The 16,368-nt window shown below is 55.5% G+C and overlaps 1 protein-coding gene across 3 annotated transcripts in view; it reads right to left on the reverse strand.

The window, feature by feature from the left end:
* Positions 1–6,585: 6,585 nt before the first annotated feature.
* The window catches only part of BCAS4 (breast carcinoma amplified sequence 4), a 60,505-nt gene continuing 50,722 nt past the window's right edge, over positions 6,586–16,368 (reverse strand). For 2 of the 3 annotated variants that reach the window (XM_042980160.1, XM_042980159.1), the window contains exon 6: positions 7,207–7,286. In XM_042980160.1, coding sequence (XP_042836094.1) covers position 7,286 — 1 coding nt within the window. In that variant the 3' untranslated portion in view covers positions 7,207–7,285. Of the gene's footprint in view, positions 7,287–16,368 lie in introns of all 3 variants that reach the window. The other variant, XM_042980158.1, reaches the window with a different exon arrangement.

Consider the following 16,368-nt stretch of genomic DNA (forward strand, 5'->3'; position numbering starts at 1 on the left):
AATTTTTTAAAGATTTTTTTTTTAAAGTAATCTCTACACCCAATGCGGGGCTCGAACCCACAACCCCGAGACCAAGAGCCAGATGCTCCACCAACTGAGCCAGCCGGGCGCCCCGACAGAAACCGGATTTCACGCGTGTGTCCTGGGCTCACGGAGGGACAACAAGGAGCCCCTGGGCCTGAAGGGACAGCCCCCGGTCCCCAGGCGGGGTCACCGCCGCCGCCCCCACCCTCGGCTCTCTCACAGATGAGCCAACGGAAGAAAGGCACGAACCTCGTTCTCCGGGTCTGCTCCCTCTCCTCCGCCTCGGGCCTGGCTCCCCAGAGGAGCGGTGGGGACGGAACGCCGTGCTCCCTGGCCAGCAGGGTGGCCCCGGGGAAACCCGCGAGCAAGTCCTTCCCGTGGGAGGGCCCACCACCGGCCTGGCCCGGCCCGCGTGGCCCTGCGGTGGGGCCAGAGGCCTGGCCCGCCCAACGCCCTGTCCACTGCGGTCCTCTCCTTGCGGCCTTCCTCGGACTCAGCCCCCCGTGCAGCCGGGAAAGCGCGCTGGCCACGAGTCCCGGCCAGGAAGGCAGACGCGGGCCTCAGGGCTTTGTTCTCCGCCTGCAAGGCTGAAGTGCGTGCAGCTGACCGTCGCTGATAAGAACTTGGATGCTTTGGAGTCCACAGGGATCCCACGGGACTCACAGAGATTCTGTGAAAGCTGTCCAGAGTCAGAATCGCTTTGAACCCCAAGACGGTCGTGCTCTTGACCGGAAGACAGAGTGGGTCAAGCACGTCTAGGAGCCTCCCAGAGCCCAGTGGCCTTTGAGGGCCCCACTGCCACCTTCCTGGTATCAGAGCTTCTCTGCCTGAATCTCTCTCCTCCCCCACCACGAGGCAGCTTGTTGTTGTTTTTAAGTAAGCTCTACACCCAACACGGGGCTTGAACTCAAGACCCCAAGATCAAGAGTTGAGTCTCATACTCTGCCAACCGAGCGCCCTCACCAGGCCGCTTTTTACCCGGTTTTTATAGCCCTCCCTCAAGCCGTGGGCCAACTGGAAACAATAAAGCTTTCTGCGGAAGGGGAAGAAAAAAAGCTTAAGTGGGATTTTGCTCTGAGATGGGGAGGAAGGTGCCCCGGTGCCTCCAGCTGCCTGGGTCAACAAGGCATCTCCAGGGAGCTGGTGATCCTATCAGTAGACGCCTTTGGGGGTGTCTACCCAGCCTGTAACCCTGCTCTCTGAGAACTCGTCACACCCCAAGAAGGAGAGGTTTTATCGTGAGTGGCTGTTAGATATTGGCAGATGCCTTGTTCCACACCTACGGAGATGATCGTGTGGGTTTTGAGCGGTATTAACACGGGGTGTTACACTGATAGACTTTCAGATGTTAAACCGACCTTGCATTCCTAGGAGAGATCCCACTCGGCCATGTATCAGCCATTTTAGAGGTTGCTGGATTCAGTCTGTTGATATTTTGTTGAGAAATTCTGCATCTATATTCGTGAGGGATATTGGTCTAACAGTTTTCTTACAGTGTCTTTGTCCGAGTTGGTGTCAGTCACTTCCAAAAGGAGGGCCGTGGAAAGCGCACACTTCTAGAGTAAGACCACACCCTCTGGCCCCAGGGAATTCGGAACTGGGGCACAGAGATGGTTGCTGGCAGGCCAGTTGCTTGCACAGCAATGGTCACTCAGCTGTCGCTTCTCCCCAGCTGCGTTTCTTCACAGACCCCCCCCCCCCTCCCCACACACACCCTTGGAGTAAATTCTCCAGGGTCTGAGGGCCTCTGGTTCTCAGGCTCTCACATGCAAATGCCCACGGGGGCCAGGCAGATCAAATAAATCGGCGAAACAATAATGGATACAAGGGAAACCTGGAGAGCACGAGCCCCTCTAAAGCGACTCAGCTTTAGCTCATTGTTTCCAGCAACAGTGTGAGCCCGGAATTGCCAGACATTCCAGGGTTTTTTTTAATTTTTTAATTTTTTAATTTGAGAGACAGTGTGAGTGGGGGAGGGGCAGAGAGAGAGGGAGACAGAATCCCAAGCAGATTCTGCACTGTCAGCATGGAGTCCGATGCAGGGCTCGGACTCACAAAACCCTGAGATCATGACCTGAGCCGACACCGGCTCAGTGGGACGCTTAACCGACTGAGCCACCCAGGCGCCCCTAGATATTCCAGTTTTTGAAGAGAAGCTGGAAATCCAGCTGTCCTCAGCTTCCGTTGCTGGCGACTGATTTTAGTTAAATGTTTTGAATAGGTAAGCACCAAAAAAGTATAGGAAAAAACTGAAATGGGAAAAGTCTACTTCTCACCCAAAACATATGCGTGGTTCTCAAATTTTTGTTTATCCTTCCGAAGAATGTTAATGCCTTTCTCACACAGATGGAAGCACATCACACACATTCTCCTGTACCTTGGCTTTCGTATCTTGGTGACGTTTTCATACCAACTCACAAGGAACTCCTCTTTAAGTTTATTTATTTTGAGAAAGACAGAGAGGTGAGTCTTAAGCAGGCTCGACACTCACATCCTGGAGCATGATTTGGGGCTCAATCCCACGACCCTGGGATTACGACCTGAACCAAAATCAAGAGTCTGACGCTCCTCATAAAGAACTCATCCATTTTGGGGGCACCTGGGTGGCTCAGTCGGTTAAGCATCTGACTTCAACTCAGGTCACGATCTCGCGATTTGTGAGTTCGAGCCCCACGTCGGGCTCTGTGCTGACAGCTCGGAGCCTGGAGCCTGCTTCGGATTCTGTGTCTCCATCTCTCTCTGCCCCTCCCCTGCTCACACTCTGTCTCTATCAAAAATAAATAAACGCTTAAAAATTAAAAAAAAAAAAAAAAAAAAAAAAGGACTCATCCATTTCTACAATTTCATGGGATTCCAGCCGTCTGAGTGTGTATAGATGTACCAGAACTGAACCAATCCCATTCTGATGGACACTTAGGTTCCTTCCAATCTTGTGTTATTTCCACATGTGGAGAAGAGCCTTTCGCATTTATCGTTTGTCTCCTGTGTGTGTGTATATTGGGAGGTGAGATCCCTAGAGGTGAAATTACCAGGTTCAAGGGCGTCTACACTTGTCATTCGGACAGGGACCGTCCAGAGACCTCCACCAGAACGGTGTCTCACTGCCCATGCATGAGAACGCTTCTTTCTTCAAAATTTCACTAAGTGTCATCAAAAACTTCCGTGTTTGCCAGCCTGAAATCGTGAAAACTGAGGAATTTCAATATTCTTTCATACTTACTGGTACGGATCGAGTATCTCTTCACAGGATTAAAATGTCTCTTACATTTTCTTTTCTGTGAAATGCCTGTTCATATCCTTTGCTCATTTTTCTACTTTTTCTCTTATTTATTTGTAGGAGCTGTTGAATATTAGGGAGACTTTCCCTTTATAATATGTGCTGCACATAGTACTTTCCCAATTTGTCATTTGTCTTTTTGGTCACTCGTCTTTCAAATTTGCTTAGGATTTATCATACTGTATGGATTTTTTTTGGTCGAATTTTTTATTTGTTTTTGCCATGCAGAGGATTTAACTCTGGTTTTAAGGCTTCTGGATTTCGAATGATTCTCCAATGTTTCTGCCTCCTCGTATAAATTCATTTTATACATCTAACTCATCCTTAATCCGTTTGGAATTTTGGAAATGTTCCTGGTGTACAGAGTGAGGTATGGAACTCACTTTATTTTTTCCAGATGGTTACCCAGTTGTCTCAACATGAAAACATTTTTAAACAGTTCAGGGCAAACCACACATTTCTGCCAACCTGTGAGCCACCTTCTTGGAACCTCTTGCTTTGACAGACATGAAGTTCACGTCTGCTGGGAAAGCAGGGAGGTGACTGACCAAAGAGCCTCGCTCTTAATGAAAACTTGCAGTGCCCTTTATACTGGCGCCCCACAACAGAACCTCTTCCCTGGCTGCAAACTGACCCCGGCAAGGGCTGTGGGGCCTCCTCGAGCCAGTAGTCAAGGCTTTCCTTTACGTGACAGGACATCAGGTCACCTCTCCCAAGGACGATGCCTCCAGAATACCAGCAGCTCAAAGGACTGAGGTCAGAATTGCCAGCAGGCTCTGTGTCCTGGCCTTCCCTCCCCCCCCCCCCAGGTGTCCCCAAGTGTCCCTAAAAGCTCCATTTAGCACTACAACTCCCGGAAAACTCGGAATGGCCAATCCTAGTTCATTAGTCAGCTTTCTCCACACATGTTCTCATGCAACCTCTCCCTTCCTCGCTGACGCTGGGGAAAGGGGGGGGGGGGTGTCCCTAAAGGAAGCCCAGGACAGCAAAACGCAGAGAGGGCTAGTTGGCCTTGCCAACTCTTCCACAGCCTGTTCTTACTCTGAAATTCAAGGCCGGTCCCTAAGGCACTCACTGTTGATGCTCTTGGATGCCAGTGATCGACGGAGAAAGAGCACACAGTCAGCCCTTTCCCCACAGAGCCAATCACCACAACAACGTCACCCATTGAGGTGCTCGTGGCCAGCCCTGAGTCAAGCGCTCACACGGGTCACCTCTTTTCACCCTCACGAACACCCAACGGGCAGGTGCCATCCTTCTCTGCATTCTTGCGGAGGACGAAGCTAGGCTCAGAGAGGGTAAGCAACTAACCCAGGGCCACACAGCTGAAGCATGCAGGAGATGATGGTGCCACCCAGGCAGGCTGACCTCAGAGCCTATAAGCTCTTGGCCACAGCCCTGTGGGTCTCTATTTTAGGACACTCGGGCTGCTGCGGCTTGGTCACATGGCATTCCCTTTCACCTCTCCCTGGCCCCTGCGCCAGGCTCGGAAAGGAGAAAGCAGCCTAGGCGGTTCCGGCAGTCAACTACTCGGCCTTCTGGAAATGGGTGTCCTCGCCTCTTGCCTGAAAAATTACCTTTCCATCGAATCTATGCTTTCCCTGAGCAGACACAGTGGTGCACAGTGAGTATCTGAGCCTCCTTCATTAAAACCAGTCCCGATCAATACAGCACAGCCACGAGAACGACCAGTCTGCAGCTACGTGCCAGCCAGGGAAGCCGGACACAGAGACGACACCACGTGCACACCATCCACCCATCCTCCGGCTACAGGAAGTACAGACACCAGCAACACCTGTCCCCGTTGACAGATGTCAGGATGCTGTTAGCCCCGGGTGGGGTTTGTGAAAATTCAGTGAACCTTACACCTAGGTGAATTTTTCTGTATACAAACTATACCTCAGTAATTTAAAACAATGTATACAAGTTTTTACTAAAAAAAAAAAAAAAATCTCTATATATATAGGTGATATAGATACATATAGATATAGAGATACAGATTAGATATAGATATAGATATAGATATAGATATAGATATAGATATACTCTACGGAAAAATACTGGCTTTTCTCGGGGCACCTGGGCAGCCTAGTCAGTTGAACATCTGACTTCAGTTCAGGTCAGGGTTCATGAGTTCGAGCCCCACATCCGGCCGTCTGCTGTCAGCACAGAGCCTGCTACTGATCCTCTGTCTCCCTCTCTCTAACCCCACCCCTGCTCAGGCTCTCTGTCTCTCTCGAAAACAAATAAACACTAAAAAAAAAAGAAGAAGAAGAAAACGAAAGGAAAACGCTGGCTCTTCTTGAAATAAGATGTCTGCCTACAGCTTTAATTCCAAGAAATTGCCCTAAAATTGTCAAGATGCAGCACTCCCCTTGCTTTTCTACTGCTCTGTCTCCTGATTCGTTAGGTTAGGTTTCCTTGAAATTCTAGTGCGGGTCTGCCGTTCAGCTGGGCGAGTGTGTCTTCTTGGCCCTGGGAGGAATTCCAGAAAAACCAGAATTATCCATCACCAAACTGAGAAATCGGGAATTTCAGGACAAGAGCAGGAAATTCAATCGCATGAAATCTACCTTTGAAGATCCCTGGAAATCCTATTGACCTCTTGCATTCTTTTTTTTTCTTTATTTATTTTAGGAGAGAGAGAGAAAGCAAGCACGAGCAGGGGATAGGCAGAGAGAGGGAGAGACAGAATCCCAAGCAGACTCCTCGATCAGCAAAGAGCCCGACGTGGGGCTCAGTCTCACGAACCTGAGATCATGACCTGAGCTGAAACCAAGATTCCGATGCTTAACCGACTGAGCCACCCAGGAGCCCCACCCATTTTTTTTTTAATTAAAAAAAAATTGTTTTTTAAGTTTATTTATTTTGAGAAAGAGAGACAGAGAGCAAGTGGGGTAGGAGCAGAGAGAAAGGGAGACAGAGAATCCCCAAGCAGGCTCCCATCCTCAGCACAGAGCCCTGTGCAGGGCTTGAACTCCCAATAGTGAGATCATGACCTGAGCCGAAATCAAGAGTCCCACGCTTCACCGACTGAGCCACCCAGGCACCCCATGACCTCTCCATTCTTTTCTTTTTAAAAAAATTTTTTTTAATGTTTTTTTATTTTTGAGAGAGAGAGAGAGAGGCAGAGAGAGAGGGAGACAGAATCCGAAGCAGGCTCCATCCAGGCTCTGAGCCGTCAGCACAGAGCCCGGCTCGGGGCCCGAACCCACGAACTGCCAGATCATGACCTGAGCCGAAGTCGGACGCTCAGCCGACTGAGCCACCCAGGCGCCCCGTGACCTCTCCACTCTTACTGGGACTCTGATGACCACCGCCGCCCCCTCCCCTCAGGCAGGGCTCCCTGAGGAGCAGAGTGGGAGGGGCAGGCTGGCCTAGGGGGCAGGTGCTCCCTTCCAGAGGACATTTGCACCCAGACCACACATGAGCTCTTGACACCTTTATTGAGATGATTCACAGGCCCGTGGGCACGGGGCTTGGCAGCCAAACTACCCACCACAGACAGACCTGGAGCCACGCACCCTGGTGCAGGAGCGCCCCCCCCACCCCACCCCATGATGCCCACGCAAAGCCGGGCACAGACCGACAGGGAGATCGAGTCCCCGGTCCCAGAGCCCCGAAGCTCCCGAGACCCGCGCGCCCCGTGTCCCAGGACACCAGGCAGACCCGACCCGGGTGGGAACCGCCGGCCGGCTCAGCGCGGCATGCGTGGGGGCTCCAGATGCTTCTCCGAACCCCGCCGTTTCACATGAAGCGAGAGAGGAAACTGAAAAACACAAATGCACAGCAAGAAGACCAGAAAACCCGAGCCGCTGCACGCACGCACTGTCGCTTTCCGACGACCCGACGGCAGAGCTCACACGCGCCTGTGGCGGCGGCGACTGGGGGTCCTGGGCGCGTCCCCCGCGTCCCCGGGGAAGTAGTCCTCCGTCCGGTACAGCGCGGGCAGCTCGAAGGGCAGGGGTGCCGGCGTGGACGGCTTCTGGAACGACAGAAAGCGGGGTGACCCGTGAGCCATTTCAGCGCTCTTGTTCTGTGACCGGAGAAGTCCGGTTGTGGGACCGGACGCATCCTGCAGGGGACGTGGCCCGCGGGATGCTTGGGGGGCACTGCCCGTGAGAGCCAACGCCGGCCCCCACGGACGCGGACAGGCAGGGCCAGGTCGTGACGGAGAGTGACCGAGAAAGCAGGTGTCCCTGGTGCGAGGCGGGGGTCCCTCCACACGTGTGTGCACAGGAGCTCGGTGCACCCCCCCCCTTCCCACCCGCCCCAGCCCAGCCCAGCCCAGGGCCTGCTGCTGGGCGACTGGGGGGCAGGCTGCGCATTCCTGCACCGGGTCCCCATCTGTGCCGCCTCAAGCTGCTGCCATATGAATGTGTTACTTTAAAAAAAAAACAAAACTAAACCATTTTAAGAAGTGCTCGCTTATTTCTGGTGTGGATTTTTGTTGAGAAGGGAGGGGAGAAGAGATTTTCCGTCCAGCAGCCCTCCCCGAGCTCTGGTTGGTGAGACCCGTTCTCAGGGTGAAACCCCAGTTTCACCGAGGACCGGGTCAAACAGCGCTTCTCCAACGTGGCCGCACCCCCCCACGTGGCTGGAACCCCCCGGGAGAACTTCTGCCTGGGGCCCCCCCACCCTGAGTCTGATGACACTGGTTTGGGGGCGTGGCCTAGCACGGGGGTATTTCCAAGCCCCCAGAGGACTCTCCTGCAGAGCTGGGGCTGATTCTATGACGAGGCCTCTGAGCCCTCAGGAGGAGGGGGGCCGGGCTCCGCTGGCAGACGGGCAGGTGCGTGGGGCTCGGGGGCGCAGAGGGAGGAGCGGGGGTCCCTCTCACCACTCTCCCGGTTTCCCCCCACACTTCCCTGGACCGTCCGGTCTCCTGGACCCCAAGCTGAGACCCGGCTCGGGTGGGTCTGCAGGTGCAGGGGCGGGGGCAGCGGGTGGGGGCTCTGGCTCCCCGCCAGCCACAGCTCTCCCGAAGCCCGACGCCCGCGTGTGCCCCGCACCACGCTGGTGCACACTCGGCCTCCCCGCACACTTGTTCCCCACAGTGACGCCCTGACCGCCATCCCCATCGTGGAGGCGGGGACACCAAGGATCAAGGGGGTCCCATGTGCTCCAGGCGTCCTCCCGACTCCATCACCACGTCCCGAGCACCCGCACCAGCCAGGCCCCTTCTGCCCACATCCCGGGCTCACTGGCGGGAGAGACAAAGGAACCCACGGAACACCACCGCCGCGTGATGGCTGATGGTGGGACGGCACGGGCACCTGTAGAACCCAGAGGTGGCCCAACTCCTCCTGGGGGGTCGGGGAGGTTTCCAGAGGCTTGAAACTCCCTGCTTCCAGGATGGGGCCTCCAGGCTGAGACAAGAGCATGTCACACGCCGTGGCAGGAGGTGGGGGGCAGACCTGGGGACTCCGGGGGCTCAGTCTGGAATGGGGCCAGGTCGGGGCATGGACAGCGATGAGGCTATAAACCAAGGCCAGACCGCATGGGCTCTTGGAAGCCATGCCAAGAACTTCATCCCAAGAGACCAGGGAGCCATTTAAGTCACTAACCGGGAATGTGTGTGTGGAGTTCGGTATGTGTCTTAGAAAGAGCAGAAATGAGGGGAAAGGGGGGACCGGGGAGGGGGGCTGTGGCCAGTGTCCCCTAAAGGTGAGCAGTCAGGCTTAGGGCAGAAGTGGACAGACTCTCATGTCGAAGCCCCAAAGCCCTGAACGTCCCCCCACACCGAACCCTCTTTCTCTGCAGAAGGAAACCATCAAAGTATTTCCAATAAGATGGAATGTGCTCGGGGTGTAAGGACTACCTCCCTCCCTGCGCCACCATACCTGGAAAACCAGGATACGCAGTGCACCTTGGCCAAGGGCCAGCCTCACAGAAGGGCAACAGAACATTCTGCCCGGCAGCCCCGGGTCCGCCATTCTTGGCTCAGCCTACTTGGGGGTACTTGGGGCCCAGGCCTATCCCCTGCCTCCTTTCTCTAGCTCCTTCCTGGGACGTCCCCTGCCCCCCTGAATGGGAAGCAAGTCCTCTGATAGCTCTGTGACCAGAGCACAACTGGGAAACGAACCCCAAGATACGTCTCGCAGCCTGGGGGATGCAGTCTGGGGGTAGCCCAGAGGCTTAGAATCTCTTCACCCCATTTCTCCTGAGTGCCGGCCATCGTAGTATCTAGAAAATGGGCGAACAATGACAGCTCAAAGACCCGCTCCCTCACCTGACACATGGGGGCCAAAGAGCATTTTGTGATCATGAAGAGATAGGTCCCTTCTCCTGACCCCCTGGTCGCAGGCAAGGGAAGGGACCCATGAGGGGTCAGTGGCCGAGCTGGAGCCAGTGCCCTGACCCAGTCATGTGGCCTCATCCTGACCCCCTATTCTTTTTGAAATAGTCCTACCATTCAAGGGGGGGGGGTGTTTCTGAATGGGTAAGGCATCCCTGTGAGAGATGGGGCTTCTGTCTCCTCCTTCGAGGAGAGAGACTTCCAAAAAAGGGAGAAAATCAATATAATTAAGACAGGATCAAGGAGAAGTCATCATAAGAGCCTCCCAGCAGCCCTGGACCAAACCCCTGCCAACATCTTGGAGCACGTGGGCAAGTGTGGGACGGTGACTCATAGCTGGTTGGAGAACTGAGCCTGAAGTCACAGGGACGGCCTATGATGAGCCCAGGGGGCCCCGTGTGGCTCAGGGCACAACTCTTGGAGAGTAGGGGAGGCATGGAACGGGCACGGGCCCTCTAATCTCCACCGCCCAGTCTCGATCTTCTTGCCGGTCACTTGTGCCCGTGCCCACCCTACGGCTCCAGTGGGGGCTGGGTGGAGGCCTGACCCACCCCAGGCGTGACTGGTGGAGGGCTGAGCCTGTGGCCGGCGGCCGTCAGCCTTGGGACCTTCACTGCTGAGACAGGGATGCTGTCTCTGCTTCCCGGCCCCCAAGTTCCGGAGTGGATGCCTGTGAGCCTGAGGGCCACCGCTGCCACCACAGCGCAGGACCTGCCTGGGATTGAAGCCACCAGGGGAAGCAGAGCTGAGACAAGGTCCTGACGGTATCATTCGGGCACCTGAATCTGTTACTGCCTGAGGCTACAGTTTCCCTGGGACATTTCCCGTCCATGGGCCGCGGAAGCCTCTTTTTCGCTTAAGCCAAGATGACCTGGGTTGTTGTCACTTGCAACCAGGTGTCCTGAAACCAGGAACCCCCAGGGGAGCCAGCGGCTTGAATCAGCAGGTAAGGGCTGGAGTGTGAGGCTAAAACCAGCCAGACGCCCCAGCTGCTGCCAGGAAGAAGAGACCACATCCTGGAGGCCAGGCCCCCAATCACAGCCATGTCAGGACGCCACAGAAGCCCAGCCCCTCACACCCATTCTCCCCCGGATTCCCATGGCAACCTGCAAAACCGGGGTCATCCCCATGTCCCAGAAGTGGCAGGAGCCAGGGGACCAGGGAGCTGGAGTCCAACCAGGCCTGTCTAGCTCTAAGCCCAGCCTTTGCCCATCATCAGACAGGACCCAAGTCTTTGGGGACAGAGCAGCAAACCCAAACCCTTGAGAATCTCAGTCCTCGGAGGGGACCTCAGAGACCTCCACCTCCCACCCCTCCCTCTACAGCTGGTAATGAGATTCCCCTCCGGGGGCTTCCAGGTGAGCAAAGAGGAGTGTCCACCTCCTGGCTCCCCAGCTCCCAGCCCGCCAGCAGGAACGTTCCACCAGCCTGGGATCGGTTGGGAGATGCGGAAATCTGACACCGCAGCTCCAAGACTCTGCCCCGCCCCCTCTGAGTCTCCCTCCCTGGTCCCCCGCTGCCCCCAGCGGGAGCTCAGAGCTCCAGCCTGCTGGCTTAAGGCGCTGGGCCTGGCCTGCTCTCCCCAGTCTACCCACATTCCAGAATCCTCACTTGCACCCTGGACACCGGAGTTCTCAAACCCGGAGCCCACACACCAGACGGATATGCGCTTGGTCTGCTTCATGATTTAAAAAAAAAAAAAAAAGGAATTAATTGCAAACATGTAACAAATCAGGAGATTTCTCATGAAAACCAGACTGCCAGCTTCTCTCGGAAAATCAGATGATCTGGCAGCACTGGGCCCACAGCTCCTCGTGGCTCTGGGTGGCTGAGCTGCGGAACAGGGGGTACACTCTCCTGGGGCCCCAGATCGCTCGTGGCCACTTCACCATTTCTATATCCTGCTGCTTCCGGCAGAAACCCCAAAGATGGCCACCCTGGAAAGCTTCTTTTCTGATAAGCCCACCCCCCCCCACCCCCCTGCCAAATGGCTGCCGCAGCACTGGGTTCAGGGCAGATCACTGTCTTCTAAAGCTAAGCTCACCCACCCCAGGGCCTTAGCTCGTCCTCTACCACCAGCCCACTTGTTTCCAGAAATCCCCACAGCCCCTTGGAAGTCCTGGCCCGCCTTGTATCTCCCTCTTGGGAAGCCCTAAATGCACATTCCTAATCCTGGTCTGCTTTCTGTTCAGGCCAGGGTCTGCAAACTTGTTCTGTGAAGGGCCAGACAGAAAATACTTTGGGCTTTGCAAGCCACATGGTCGCTATGGCAACTACTCAACTCCGCCCTTGTAGCACAACAGCAGCCACAGATAATATGTAAACTAACAGCATGGTTGTGTGCCAATAAAACTTTATTTACAAAAATGGAGGCAGGCCAGATTTGGACCCCCAGTCATGGTTTGCCCCTGAATCAATAGATCAGGACAACAAACCCTTCCCTGTAGCTCCCATTCAATGGGCACTGAGTCACCACACGGGCTGTAGGACTCAGGGACAGGCCCACCTTGCCCACTGTCCCAGAACTCTGTGCTATTTGGTTGGCTGTTCTTGGGCCATCACTGCACCTCCAGCCTGTCCTGCCCCACCCAGCATCCCCGCACCCCTACCCCCCACCCCACCAGAAGCAGCAGGCCACATGGCATCCCACTCAGGGGCTGGCTTCTGAGGAACACAGGGTCAGCCCCAGAGCCTGGTCGACCCCTGGGGGGCTGAGGCCCCAGGTTGACCTTGCACAGGAGCTCAGCTGCCCAGAGGCCCACACTCCTCCCCCCAGGTCACCAGGCCCTCCCAGCTTGAGGGCCTTGGGAGAGGTACCTCCCGCTGAGAAAACAATCATTACACCTACTGTGCCCAGGCTACACTCATTGTCTGTGACCCTCACAGCCTCTTTAAGTAGGGCTTTCTCCTTTTGAGCCTCACTTTCCTCTCTGTAAAGTGGGGATAATGCTATCAATTTCACGGAGTCCTGTTTGGAGCACAGCAGTGATGGTGGAGGTGCTGCAGCCACCTTGGGACCATGAGGATAAGAGACACATGCTAAGAATGGCAGACCAGCATCCAGGAAAAGCCTGGGTCCCCAGTAGCCTCCCTGAGAAGCCCCATCAGCTCCACTGGCCACTCAGGACTTCTTGTCACATGAAGACCACTAGTCATGTGTTTTGTGTCACAAAACACAAACCCTATTTGGTTAAACCACTTTGGTCAGGCTTCTGAACGCAGCCTGACATAGGCTGCCTTATTCTCATCATCACCCCCTTTGACAGTGAGTCACTCAAGGCCAAGCGGATAGTTAAATGGGTGAGAACAAGACTCAACCCAAGTTGTTTAGGCAATGAAATACAGTGATCTCAAAAAAAAAAAAAAAAAAAAAAAAAAAGTGAAAACTGCTAGACATAAAGACAAACAGATAGAGGAGAGATACGAATCTCAAACCAATTCCAAATGACATCAAAGATTTCCCATTGGCTTCTACATGTACTGCCCCCCTCCGGGAGCTCGGGCTTAGCTGGCCCTCCCCTTGATGGGGCTGCACTCAGCCATTTGCTTTCAAAGAGCAGAATATGAAAAGGAGGAAAAGTAACTGCTCAGGCAAAACCTGGCAGACACCACTCAGTCGGGGGGTCAAGGTCAACACCATCAGCGATACATCTTGTGGACAGCATGTGCCCTGGATGTGACGCGAAGTTACCTCACCTCTGTGGTCTTCCTCCCCAAACCCGTAAGCCCAATCGAACCACAAGAAAAACATCACATCAGCCCTAACAGAGGGATATTGTGCAAAATACTTAACCCATATTCCTCAAAACCGTCAAGGTCATCAAAAACAAGGAAAGTCGGAGAAGGTGTCATAGACCAGAGGCAGCTGAGGAGGCAAGGTGACTAAATAGAGTACGGTTTGTGTCTTGGATGCCATCCTGGGACAGAAAAGGACACCAGAGAAAAACTAGCAGAATCTGAATAAACCGTGCAGCTTACTTATTAGCAAGCAATCCATTGACGTCGGTCCCCTGACTGTGACTGCACCACAGTAAAATAAGATATTAACAATGAGGGAAACCGGGTGAGGGGTACATGGGAACTCTCTGTGTTATCACAGAAACCTGTCTCTAATTCTAAAATTATAGAACGTATTTGGGGGCTGGGGAGAAGCAACGGACAGAAGAAACAGCCCTATCTGCACAGACCAAGCCCCCGGCCTCTCCACAACCACAGCGACCTGGTGTTGAGCACTTTCTGGGCACCCAGCCCATGATGGGCCCTATGGATTCACAGCCTGTCTGTTCTCGCAGCTGCCGACAGAGGCAGGTATCCCTAATTCCATTTTGCAGAAGAGGAAACTGAGGGCCAGAGAGGTACATGCCCAAATATTCAGCTGGGAACTGGCAGAGACGGATTTGAATCCAGGACCCCCCAGCCCCGGCACGGAGCCAGGACAACAGAAAGTCCCGGGACTGAGTGGGGCTGGGGGATGAGAGCTCTGAGTGCAGGACTCAGGAGGTCCCTTTATCACCTGCTTCCCAACCTTAGCAACTTCAGGAACCACCCCCACGCCCCCGGCTTCAACGTACTCGGAGATCGCAAACTGGTGGCCTTTGCTTCGCATCTGGCCCGCAGACACGGCCGGTTTGGCTCGTGCGAATTTGAAAACGAGTTAGCTGCCAACAGGGAAGAGCTGGGATGTTTCAAATAAATACTGAGTTCCTATTTCTCTTGAAGGGAGCGATCTGGCCACTCTGAGCGCGCATTCCTGTGGGGTGCCGTGAGCTGGCCCCTGCAGACAGGGCATGTGCTGTCCGGTTCGCCACCGCCCCCACCCGGCCTGACTCACTGGTCCGCGGGACCTGCCGAGCCCTGGGGGGCATCTGAGCCGGCAGGGGCTCCAAGCTCACGGCACATCACTGAGACACAGGGCTGTCGAGGACCTGGATGGAGAAGGTGTCACTTCCAGTCCCTTGCTCTGGGCCCCACGGGCTGGGGACCGCCAGCGGCCGCTGCCCTTCCCACCGTCTCCCCGGGAGCTCGCGGAAGCCCTTGAGGCCGGCACTGCGACGGTGCCCGTCCTGTGGAGCAAAGAGCAGGCTTGGAGAGAAGGTAGGTCCCACATCCAGGGTCACACAGACGGTGAAAGGCCAAGCTGGGAATCAGAGCGGGCTCCCCTGGGCTGTGGGCACTGCCCCCTGCCACAGCCAGCCCACAGGACCGTCCCCCTTGGTCCCAGCCTCCCTCCTCCGTCCCGGCCTGGGGCCTTCTGTACGTCAGGCCACGCCTGGCTACTCTGCCTGCAATGTTCCGCGTTTGCTCCAGGGCCCCCAGTCTTCCAGAAGGCTCTGACAGCTGTGAGCAGAGCTCCACCCACTTCTCTGCAAGCAGCCCCTGCGTGTCCAATCCCGTCTGCAGCGCTGGACTGGCAGAGCCCTCCCACCCAGCTGGGCCACCAGCCCCAACCCCTGCCAGCCCAGTGACCCAGAGCGGCCGGTGGCAGGAGGGGGCTGCTGAGGCTCTGACGGCAGAGGAACAGGGCCGGAGGCTCCCGCGGCGCGCAGCCCCCGCCCAGAAGGACCCTCGCAGCAGGGACCGGCTGGTGAGATCTCGCTATAGGTGATGCTGACCCTGGGCAGCGGCTCTAGAAGGTTCGTGGCTCCCCCGTGGATTCTGCTTTTAGCTGGAGGAAAAGCGTCAACATGGAAACTGGCAGAGTCTGGGAGGGGAGACAGGGCACGGCGGGAGGAGTCGTGTCACGGCCTCCTCCAGAACTAGACCGAGCGGGGCGGGAGGCGGGGGTGCCCAGCCCCCGAGCCAGAGTCTGACCTCTGTGTCCCCGGGGCCAGGGCTCCGCTGTCGCCTGCTTGGCCCCTCCTCCCCCCGGCCGCTCCACCCTCGGAGCCCCTCTTCCTGGAGCCCCGGTTCCCCCTCCACGGTCGGCATCAGAGTCGTCCTGTTCCGACACCGAGTCACTTGGCCTTCGCCGCTCACCATCACACAGCCACTGACAGAACCGTCCGATGACCATCTACTCACACGACGCGTGTTGTTAACTGAGCACCTGCTCCGCGCGGGTGTCGGAAGGCCCTTGCACGGAGGAGGAAACCGAGGCTTTCAGCGGTCGCGAGACTCACTGTGGGGCCCACCCACTGCCCAGACTGGACGCCCACATCCCACGGGTCCTCAATCGCTTCTGCTAATTCCTCCCAAACCCCTCTCCCCATCACCACCGGTGTCCTGTCTGTGCCACCTCTCAGGGGCCGCTCTGGCCCTTAACCCATTCTCCGCACGGCAGCCTGAGGGATTGTCTTAAGAAACAAATCCGATCCGGGGAGCCTGGCTGGCTCAGTCGGTGAAGCATCTGACCCTCGATTTTGGCTCAGGTCATGATCTCACGGTTCCTGACATCGAGACCCACGTCGGGCTCCGTGCTGCTGGGGATTCTCCCTCTCTCCCTGCCCCTCCCCAGCTTGTGCCCTCTTTCTCTCTCAAAATAAACAAATAAAAATTTAAAAATAAAGAATACATTAAAAAAAAAAAAGAAACTTGATCCTCCAGTAGGTACCTTGTGATGGTGAGAATAAAGTGAGACTCCTCACTGCTGTCTTCAGGCCCTGCCACTAAGGTCACCAATGGGCCCAACCCAGACCCACAGGTGCGTCCCACTTGGCCTCCACTGTGCTGTCTCTTGCTCCTTTGGTCTGGTTGTGTTCCCAAGTTTTTGAATGAAATGCCTCTTCTCTTTAAAAGATGGATTTCAAGCTTCTTGTTTAAAAAAATGGAA

The sequence above is a fragment of the Panthera tigris genome, chromosome A3 (assembly GCF_018350195.1).
Source record: "Panthera tigris isolate Pti1 chromosome A3, P.tigris_Pti1_mat1.1, whole genome shotgun sequence".
In the NCBI taxonomy this organism is placed as follows: domain Eukaryota; kingdom Metazoa; phylum Chordata; class Mammalia; order Carnivora; family Felidae; genus Panthera; species Panthera tigris.